General features: G+C 45.3%; 1 protein-coding gene across 3 annotated transcripts in view; it reads left to right on the plus strand.

The window, feature by feature from the left end:
- RNF38 (ring finger protein 38) overlaps window positions 1-5,537 on the plus strand; it is a 197,048-nt gene extending 191,511 nt beyond the window's left edge. For all 3 annotated transcript variants that reach the window (XM_074953573.1, XM_074953575.1, XM_074953574.1), the window contains one exon: window positions 1,994-5,537. In XM_074953573.1, the coding sequence (XP_074809674.1) occupies window positions 1,994-2,056 (63 nt within the window). In that variant the 3' untranslated portion in view covers window positions 2,057-5,537. The remainder of the gene's footprint in view (window positions 1-1,993) is intronic.
- Window positions 5,538-11,433: the final 5,896 nt, after the last annotated feature.

The following is an 11,433-nucleotide window of genomic DNA, read 5'->3' on the forward strand; positions in this document are numbered from 1 at the left end:
CCTGTCTAAATACTGTAGTTCAAATTGCAAATATCAAATTGGAGGAGAGAGTCTGGGAGTCTAATTTCCCTTTTTAGGGAAGATTTTAATTGCAAACGTGATCTGCAGAGTATTTTTGAAATATTGGCTTGCCTCTTTGTAAAGACAGCCTGAAAGTGTTTATCCCTTCATTGTTAAAATTTTTTTATCAGTATCAGGAATGTGAGTCTGATCAGTGATGAGCTGCTAAAATCTTAATAACCGGTTCCCGCCTCACCCCACGAGGGGGTTGTGGCCCGCCCCCGAGACCCCTGCCCCATCCACCCCTGTCCCCTGACTGCCCCCAGAACCGGGCAGGAGGGTCTTGTGGGCCACCGTAGTGGGTGCCCACCCCGCCCCTGAGAGCCAGAGGGACCTGCTGGGGGGCAAGGTGGGGAGTCCCGGTAGTGCTTACCTGGGGTGGCTCCCAGGAAGCATCCGGCAGGTCCCTCTGGCTCCTAGGGGCGGGGTAGCGTAGCTAGGGGGGGAGCAGGGGGAGCAGGCGCTCCCCCCACTGATCACATCAAAAGTGGTGCCCTAGGCGCTGACTCCATGGGTGCTCCAAGGCTGGAGCACCCACAGGGAAAATTTGGTGGGTGCAGAGCACCCACTGGCAGCTCCCTCCCTGGCCCCAGCTCACCTCTGCTCTGCCGCCTCCTCTGAATGCACCCCCCTCCCTCCCTCCCGCTTCCCACGAATCAGCTGTTCGCGCGAGAAGCCCGGGTGGCTACGTGCTCAGGCCCAGGGAGGCAGAGCGGAGGTGAGCTGGGGCGGGGAGCGGTTTTCCTGCCCCCTCCACCCCCCTGGGTTACCTGCTGCTGTGCGGGCGGCCCTCCTCGCCCCCCTCTTCCCCCCCCCCCCCCGCCGCCGCCCCAGCTCACCTCCCCGGGCCTGAGTACAAAGCCGCTGCCTGCTTCTCAGCCCTCCCAGGCTTCCTGCGCGAACAGCTGATTCGCGGGAAGCCGGGGGTGGAGGGGAGCAGAGCGGGGCGGCGGGTTCAGGGGAGGAGGCGGAGGTGAGGTGAGCTGGGGGCGGGGTGGGGAGGGGAGTTGCCGCTGGGTGCTCTGCACCCACCAAATTTTCCCCGTGGGTGCTCCAGCCCCGGAGCACGCACGGCGTCAGTGCCTAAGGTGCCACTTTTGGCCAGTTAAATTTAGAAGCCCTTTTAGAACCGGTTGTCCCGCGAAGGGCTTCTAAATTTAACAACCGGTTCCAGCTCACCACTGAGTCTGATCTTCCCTGATTTTGCTGGGGGTGGGTGTTGCAGAAAATGTGCACTTAGGGTATGTCTGCACAGCTGTGGCAGCGATTTTCAGACTCCCGGTCTGCAGACTCAGGCGCTCTCTGCAGTGCTCAAAACAGCTGTGTAGGGTTTCAGGCTCTGAAGCGCATCCCTCACCCCAGGCTTCAGAGTCCAACCTCCAGCCGGAGCCCAAATGTATACACAGCTGTTTTTAGCACTGTAGACCAGGGCTCTAAGACTCACTGCCCCAGAGGGTTTTGGTTTGCTATTGTGCCATGTAGATATGCCCTGTGAGCACTCTCTCCTTAATTGAAGGGTGGCAGCACTCATTCTTTAACAGACATCTTTTTACATATAGTTCTGCGTACTGTGTTCAATAGATGTTGTTAAAACCAGTCTAACTAAAACTCCTTTCTCTTCCCATCTGCTCAGCTTTCAGTGTCTTGTGATGGCATAATGTCATCATTCTCCATAATTCTTCTAGAAAATTCTCAGCTCTCCCAATTTGTGGGTGTTTAAAAAAAAAGGGGGGGGGGCAAAATTTTAAGTTGACAGACCTCTCAGGCCACCTTCACAGATAATAAAGAAGCCAAAAAGGGCAAACCCAATTTATGTTCCTGTTGTGATTCCATTTTGGATTAGCACATGCCTGTTGTATCGTGTGGTGTACGTTGTTCTATAAATAAGCATCCTTGTCAATGCACTAAACCTTGTTTTACTTTTGTTTCACAGGCAAATCGTACCTGCCCAATTTGTAGAGCTGATGCTTCAGAAGTGCATCGTGATTCAGAATGACCAATCTAAGAGCACAATTCTAGTTTGGGTGTTCCTAGTCACATGTATAGACGAACTATCCATCGAACTTACCCGTGTGGCTGCCAGCCTTCCCTTTACACAAAAGGGTCAATGGACCTTTTTTTGCACTGTGTGATTTAATCAATTATAAAGCTTATAATTAGTCTTCACAATTATGGGATTGTTATACTAACCGTGTGATTGGAACTCCAAAGATTTTATTTTCTTTAGCTTAATTTTGTGTGTGCACTAACATTCCCTGGTTTTTGTGTGATCATTCCGAGTGTTGCTGCGAGATTACCGTGGACGTGATCTTTTAGCATGTGCTTTTATAAAAAGTGGTAGCTCCAAACAATTATAGCAATCTACCTTATATAGAGCCTTCAGATACTGTGAGTGGGAACGAATGGTGTGGGTGGGAGTATGTATGTGCACACGAGAGTTTGTGTGGGGTGTGCTAGTGAGTGTGTGCGCGCGCATATGTCTGAGAACCTATATACCAGCATGTACTGAGAACGTATGTGAGTAGTATTAATTATGCTGCAATGTATAATCTTGTGTGTTATTTAAACAGTACTAGTACTGTACACTGGTTTCTTTCCTTGTGTTTGCAGTTGCACACTGAATGCTAAGGGTGCAGCAATTATAGGCATTTAATATTTCCTCCCCAATGTACTTAATGGTATAAAAAGACCTTTTAACTTTTATTCAGACACCTGTTATTGCTTCCCCTTCACTGGCGGTTGTAAGTGTACCACTAAAGAGTGCGTTGATTGCGCCATACATGATTCATCTTGTTTTTAGCTCACGTCATAAAATCCAAATTTTACATTTGCTGATTTACTGCTAATTTATCAATAGTTGCAGTATCGCACAAAATCAGTTAGCAATATTAACATTGTCAATTGATCATTTGAATGTTGATGTTTTTCTGTTTTCCTTTTTAATTCCTCTAGCCAGTCTAAATTATGTTCAGTTGATTTCAGAATAGAGGTCAGGTCTGAAGATGCTGAAGTAACATATTCCTCTCCATATGCAGAAGCTGAAAGGACATTGAGAGTCTTGTGCAACAGCTCTTCACATTGTTGGCCATTGTACTTGCTAAGTACATAATCTTTTAGCTTATAAACTTTGGCTTTAACTCATTTTATGTTCTTTTTCACATATAAGGGAGTTTGTGTAAGTGGAAGAGAGGCTACCTTTTTAGTCCTGCGACTTTATGAACAAAATATAATTCTTAGCATTTGCTCAGAGTGGAAGAACTTCTAACTTTGTCCTTGTACCACAGTAAGTTTTTGTGGTCATTCACTGCCTGGTTCAGATGGCATCAGATGCTTCTTCTGCCCTTCCCTACTAGGTAGTGAGCTTTTGCATGAATAAAAAACTCCTTTGGTTTTTCTGTTAGTAGCCAGAATATTCACATTAAGAGAGGAGTGTGTTAGTACACAATCAGGAACAAATAATGCTGTGAAACAGGAGTTAACCTCCATTCAGCTGCCCTGTGAATGTTATAGCTGGATTATTGAAAAATTGGCTTTGTTTAACATTTCAGACTGTTAAAGGTTTTAAAATTTGTTCTTCAGTAAAATATTTAGGTCTACGTATACCATAGTTATTGAAGAGATGCCCTGTTTTGCATCACTGTGCTTTCTCCTAAATTTTGTGTCATTACTTTGGTTGCAATAGCACAAGTGGCACAATTAGCAATATTGCTGTAACTTGCTGCCAGTCTCAGCTTTAAGTTTGTGTCATTTCTGATGCTTTTGTGTGCTGCTATGCTTTAGTATCAGTTATATTTTCAGACAGTGTTACATGTTCTCCATGCTGCTTGCCCTTCTTTGAAGGCTCTACAGACCAATCACAGCTTGTGGTTCAGTAAAACAAAATGAAAGCACAATTTTGCCCATGTTTCAGATGCTATTGCCTCTGTTTAGTTACACAAGTAGAATGAAAAACTTGCTTGTCCATATGTCAGTACCTAACACTAAGTAAAACAAAATTATTACAAAATATACAGTGTACAACAACTTTAAAATGTTCGTTTTCCCCTGGATGTGCTAAGGAATGGAACTGTCACAACATGTCACCAAACAAGTTAAATCACATATAGTAAACTTTATTTTTTTAACGAATGAAATCATGTGTTTAAAAAGAAGTGTATGCCACACATCTTATAATACTTAGGGTCTTTTATATAGCTGCAAAAAAATTTCTACCTGTACAGATCTAACCATAACAAACACTACTACACTCAGTATTCACTTCGTTGAAGCATGGAAATAAGGCACTTTTCTAAGTTAGATAGAAATGCATAATTAACAAGGCATATTTTACTAATATTGAGGTAAAGTAGTCCTCTTTCCTGAATTGGAGAAATCTTGGTATGTAATGGCCCTCTTTCCCAGTAAAGTTCTGTGATGCAGTTGGAGAGTTAGGAGGCAGTAGGGTCTAATTTGGTAAAATACTGAATTTAATCGTTGCACTCTTGTGGCTGATCTCTTCTGGAATGTTTTTCGTTTGCATGGGACTCTTGCAGATGTGTGCAGACTTGCTTCCTGTGGTTAGTGTGTATAAAAAGCACACATGCATGTGTTCTGAACCAGCTCAGACTGGCTACAACAGACTTCATTGTTGTGGCTGTCATGTCAAAAGAGGAGGGGAAGGGGATTCATGCTCAGCCTTTACTGCCATGTGTTATGCACATTTGTGTCTAATTCCACAGCCTGCAGTGGTGCCTGGCAGCACCAGAATACAGTAAAAGGTTTATGTTGATTGCCTCCTCTCTTCCACCCCCCCTTCCCACCTCCCTTCTAAAAACAACAAACTGTTGGCTTTACCATGTTGGCACTGCTGTTTTTGCATGAATTGTCAACTTAATTTGACTTTGTTCTGGTTTTTAATGGATACCAAGGCCTACAGATCTCTCCAAGGTCTCATTTTGTGGGTTTTCTTTACAGAAAGTTTTTTGTGCAAAGTAATTTTTTTGTTGTATACAGTTTTTGTACAGTCTCTTGAATGTGATTTTCTCAACTGTTAACATTTACACTTTTTGTAATACTTGGAATGGTGGGATCTACCAATGTGTTGGGTTTTTTTTAAACTTACTGAAAATGCATTTTTGACTGAGTTATCTTTAGGCCTTAATAAAAGAGCTGTGTTTTTTCCCCCTTTGGTACATTCAGTTACCTCATTTTGCTATTTGTGTTTCAGATTTGCTAATGATTATGAAAGCTTATGGGTTTTGTTGGAATCATATTTTGTCGAGTGTTTTCTTTAAATCATACTCTATTGTATCAGTTAACATGTAGTTTTAAATGTATTATAAATATCTGTAACCAAATCATTTGAAGGCTTGATAAATTTTTAACAAAATTTGTACATTTTTTATGAGAGTTACTAGTAATGCTTTACTAAGTAGTGCAATGAATTTTTATTTTTAATCCCTGTGCCCAATTTTGGAGTTGAGAGAGTTGTTCAGTAATAAATGTATGATGTACACTTAGGTTTGTCCTGCCTCTTGTTCTCCTGTTTGGGGTACATTGTTTAGTCTTCTTAGTCTCCATATTTCTATTTTATTGTAAAACTTTAGAGCTGTACCACTTTGCAACTGGAATTAGTTTTTTTTGTTTCTGAGTAATGCTCTTCATATGTAAACCAAGAATTTATTTTCTTTCAGACAAAAAAATCAATATTTGGTTAACGTGTCTGCTTTTAGAACTCCCAGGAAGACTAGTTCAGAGAGCTGTAGTATATCCTGCAAATACAGACTAACACGGCTGCTACTCTGAAACTAGTTATAAGAAAAGTTCACCAATAAATGGGAATGCTCCTTTTGCAGCATGTGGAGTTGCAACAGTTAGCTACTGATATTTTAAAAATGGGATAACATCACCAAAGTATTTGCACGTATACAATCTAGGAGGCTAATTAAATCTGCTTCAGTAAAGAAGACGATAGAGGATCTTAGGAAGGAAAGCCTCTCCAATGCATAGTAACATACACGTTTTGTGAGGTGCCCAGGCTCCTCGTACTGTGTAATAGTAGGCCTACACTGAGTGGCATTCTGCCACTGAATTATGCAGCACTCTTAATTACAAAATAACTAACCTTCAGTTTTATGAAAAAAAAATATAAAATTCACCACTGGGTGAAAATGACAAAAAATCCATATTATTTGCTCATCACTTGGTATTTCCACAGTGGGAAAACCTTGGACAAATGCAAAGAGCTAGTTCACAGGCTGCTTCCCTCTACACCCCTAAAGGTGAAGCAAATGAAATTGTTCAGGCACTCAACTCAGGATGGTGAGAGAGAGAGCACCGTTTAGAAAACCTACTCACTTTCTGACTAAGCCTACCCCATGCCTGAACTGTGACCTTCCTGTCTGGTCTTCTGGGGTATATCTACACTCTTCCTGGGAGCCACAGTAGACAGACTCAAGCTAGCACACTAAAAATAACTGTGCAGATATTTGCAGCTTGGGCTCTCAAGCCCACTCAGCACACGTGGCTAGCTGGAGCGGCAACATCTAAACTGCTACATTCAGTGCACTAGCTCAAGCAGAATGAGCACAAGTCTGTGCAGCCAGGCTGGGAGGCTTGCTCCCAGATGCAGTGTACGCATACCTCTGTTGGTTGGGTGCCCCAGCTGCTTGGGTCCCAAGACCCCACTCTCCCAATGGCTGAACACTGTGCCCCAATTAATAGGCGCCCCCACATACACACACCAGGCTCAACAAAAGTCAATCCTGCCCCAGTAAAGCCATGTTGGGGCACCACTCCAGTTTATACACACATTTATAAATGAATGTCCCCAGTATTCCTCTCAGCCTGTAACCTCATTGTTCTGCTCCTGGTTTCATCCAATGTTTCCTACAGACCTGGGATGACCAGCAATGGCTGCAGAACGTCCAGGTGCTGAAAACCACTTTCCTGGAAGTCTGTGTGGCAGTTACCCGAGAACTGTAGCACCAGATGTTGACATGAGAGTTCCTCTCAGCATGGAGAATCCCAGAAGAAAGGTTTCCAAATCCACCTAAACAGCCACTAATAGGAGAGATGGGTGTAATTCAGCAGCGAATACTTTCCGGATGATCCTTCAGCAGCGTTGTCACTCTGGCTCGCTTGCTGTATGGGGTTCCTAAGAGATCTTGGTGGTTTAGCTGATTGTCCTCTTCAATCCCTATAGGTCTATGGTTGCCTGAGTGATTTCTTTAGTTGTCTGCTTCGTCATGGGCTGTGGTCAAACTACGTCCACTGTGTGCTGGGTTCTTAGGCAAAACTCTGGCCTCATGGTAAACACACATCCTGCAAGCATTACTGAAGAACTTGGCTTTGTCTTTGGTGTGTTTGTAATTCTGCTGCAGCTACTTGGCTTTGGCATAGCACTGGCACATCTCCCGGCAGTGCCCTTTTCCCTGCATTTGCTTAGCTAGCTGCTTCTAGATCTTGGTATTCTGATGACAATTGGAAAGATGAGGCTGGACATGCTTCTCTCACCAGACAGCAGAGAAGTCCAGGAGCTCCTGACAGGACCAGGCAGAAGCATTGGGCCTGGTGGGGTGGTTGTAATGGTCTTGGGGTCTGAGAGCCAGTGATGAGCTGGAGTCACAAACAGATACACTTGCGTGTGTTTCAGCATTTACACTGCGGGGATGTCATGCCAAGATGATCCCAGAGCAGTGGAGAGCACATAGGTAAGCAGACAGGCCAATGCAGATGTGATGCAATGCAATGTGGGATAGCAGTGTGAGGACTCCCTGAAACAGTACAGCCAATTCAAAATGGGGATGCGTCCACACAAACCTTATATAACTCATTCTGAAACCATTACAGTTCTTCCAAAGCAGGTTAATTGTAGCAGGGACAAAAGAAAAGATTAGTTGGTGTGTGGATGCAACATAGTTTATGCTGAAAAAAACTAAAGCTATCCTGAAAACACATTCCCATATAGACAAGGCCTAAGTATCTACAGCTACAGGCACCTGGATTGTATAAAACTATTGTAACATCTCCCATCTTCTGTCTGCCACTTTCTCTCCCGTCTTGAAACCCACTTCTAGGAATACTTTCTTTTCCGTGCCTCTTCGTCTCATGAGCTGGTTCCCAGCATCTTGTTTATCTTATCACATTCAGGCAGGTGGTATGTTTTACCCTGCCAAGAACTTAGTAAATTTATGGAGAGGAATGAGGGGATTTTGAATAACAGGACTACTAAGCAGCTGGAGAGAGACTAGATGAGAATAGCTTAATGTGCAATAGGCCACATATGCTAGGTGCACAAGAAATCAATAGTGCTGTTGAATCCTGATAACATGAACATGGTTACAAGTTGAACAAACAAAAGGAATGTGGTGTATGTTGTAAACAGAATTCACCCTCTGTGTGGCTCTTTGGAACTTGAATGAATTTGTCCCTGTGTCTTGATATCAGTAAAGCTTTCAGTGCAGGCTTGGGTGAGCTTCTGAGAGGAAAGTTAGAATGATATTGTTTGGTCAATGCAATGTGGAGTGGATACAAAATTGACTGGCTGATGGAAGCCACAAATGGAAAGTTTTCATAACCAGTCAAACATCAGACTGGTGGTGGGGCTGTCTAAAGGAGTGATAGAGAAGGACTGGGCCCCCTATTGTTAAATATCTTCATAAATCATCTGAAGAAAAAGGATTAACTCATTGAAGGAATTTGTGGCTGAAAGCCAATGACCACAGGAGGATCCACAAAAACCACATGGGATAGAAAGAAATAGCAGAAGGACCCGAGGGAATTTAGAGAAACAGGCAAAGATGATGGAAAAGTGAGGCATGTGTGGGAAAGAAATACCAAGTGCAAATACAACCTGGCTAGAACACAGTGAATGTACGTTGCCTTCGTCATTTGATTGTAAATTGGCCTTTCCTCCTCCCAATTGTTCTAGTTTCCAAAGTCTCTGGGCAGTCAAATCTAAACTTCCCAGCTGCTGTCACGTATGTGCCTTCTCCTGGTGTGAAGGTTCCTCCAGCAGATGCTAACAACTTAGAGAATGGGTTCTAGACAGCATGTGAGACTGTGAGCTGCCCAGGCATCCACTCTGCAGCCACGTCAGACTGTGGCCTTGTGGACATGCAGCCTGCAGACCGCCTTGGGTATTCATAGATTCCAAGGGCAGAAGGGACCACTATGATCATCTAGTCCAATCTCCTGTGTAACACAGGCTGGAGAACTACCCTGAAATAATTCCTAGAGCAGATCCTTTCAGAAAACCATCCAGTCTTGATTTAAAAATTGCTAGTGATGGAGAATCTACTATGGCCCTTGATAAGTTGTTCCAGCGATTAATTACCCTATTAAAAATGTACGCCTTATCTCCAGTCTGAAAATTTGTCTAGCTTCAACTTCCTGCCATTGGATTGTATTATACCTTTGTCTGAAGAGCCCATAATTAAATATTTGGCCACCATGTATGTACTTATAGACTGTAATCAAGTCACCCCTTAACCTTCTCTTGGTTAAGCTAGATTGAGTCTGTCACTAGACAACAAGTTGTTCTTCGAGTGCTTGCTCATGTCCATTCCATATTAGGGGTGTGTGCTCGCCATGTGCACTGGTGCTGGAAGTTTTTCCCTCAGCAGTATCTGTAGGGGAGTGGCTCTGGCGCCCTCTGGAGTGGTGCTTACATGGCGCAGTATAAGGGGCGCCGCTAGCTCCCCCAACCCTCAGTTCCTTCTTGCCGCCAGTGATGGTGCTGGGACTTCTGCTTCAGCTAGCTTTTGCTTAATTCAGAGTGTCATGAACGTTTCTTGTAAAATAGTTGTATATAGTTTAGTATTTACCCTTAGTGTTGGTTCTAGTTAGTTGGTCCTGGACGGGACTCAACCTAGGGATGGGGTATGCCTCAGTTCCCAGGCTTTACATGCAATTGTTGTAAGCGGCCCATTCCCATTAGCTGTTTAAAGTGTCTAGGGGAAGGACACATAAGTGATAAGTGTCACATCTGTAAGTCATTCAAACCCAGAACGAAAAAGTAGAGACACATCCGTCTCAGGGTGCTTCTGATGGAGTCGGCCCTGACCTCAGCACCGGAGCAGATGTCCGACTCGGCCCCAAACACCGCAGCATTGGTACGGAACACACCACCGGTGCCGCCTATGAGCCGGCACCGATACCCCTCCCAGGCCAAGGAGCCCAAGAGGTCCACAAGGGGAAGATTTCCCACTTCTCATAAGGGAAAGAAGAGGGCCAGAGGAGAGACCAGACCCACGCTGGGCAGCTCAACACCTCCTTCAGGGAGTAGGGCCACAGCTCAAGTCGAGCGGTCTAGCCCTGCCCGCACCATGCCTGCCACACCAGACATTGATGAAGGCCTCTGTTAACTTCAAGTTCCGTCAATGCCTGAGGCCCTACAGGCCGTGCAGGAGATGCCGCCCACACCGGCTCCGGCAGTACCCAAACCCAGGGGTAAACCCACCCTGGGACCATTCCAAGTGTCCCCGCCTCATCAGTGCCGCTCCATCGCGGAGGTGTTATGCCTCGGACTTTGGGAAGCAGGCTCAGAGGAGCCATTTTCGGTCTCCGGACCATGGGCATCAACAGCAGGATTCGACACGCGGTTCGCTGGTAACCTGACCTCTTCTGTACAGTTTATCCTAGACTACCTGCTTCATTTTAGGAACCAGGGCCTAGCACACTCTTCCATTAGAGTGCATCTTGCGGCCATCTCCGCTTTTCACCCACTGATCCAGGGCCAGATGGTGTCTTCTCATGACATGACGGGCAGATTCTTGAGAGGCCTCAAGACACTCTTCCTGCAGGTACGGACCCCCGTCCCACAGTGGGATCTTAACTTGGTCCTCTCCAGGCTCACGAGTGCTCACCTTTTGAGCCACTGGGCTCCTGCTCCCTTTCCCATCTGTCATGGAAGGTCGCTTTCCTGGTGGTGGTGACATCAGCAAGGCGAGTCTCTGAGATTAAAGCCTTGATCTCAGAACCACCATACACGGTATTGTACAAAGACAAGGTCCACCTTCCATATGAGCCAGGACATCTTCCTCCCAGTGTTCTGTCCCAAACCGCACAAGACCAGTGAGGAGAGGCATCTTCACGCGCTGGACATCTGAAGGGCCCTGGCTTTTTACCTAGAGCATACCGAGCCTTTCCGTAAGTCGACTCCACTCTTCATTGCCACAGCAGATAGGATGAAGGGCCTTCTGGTGTCCTTGCAGAGGATTTCCAATTGGATCACCTCTTGCATACGGACCTGTTAGAATCTGGCGGGGGTCCCACCACCGCTGATTGTCAGAGCCCACTCGACTATAGCTATGCATCCTCAGCTGCCTTCCTGGTGCACATCCCTATCCAGGACATCTGTAGAGCCACGACATGGGCCTCTGTCCACACATT

This window comes from Natator depressus, chromosome 5 (assembly GCF_965152275.1).
Source record: "Natator depressus isolate rNatDep1 chromosome 5, rNatDep2.hap1, whole genome shotgun sequence".
In the NCBI taxonomy this organism is placed as follows: Eukaryota; Metazoa; Chordata; order Testudines; family Cheloniidae; genus Natator; species Natator depressus.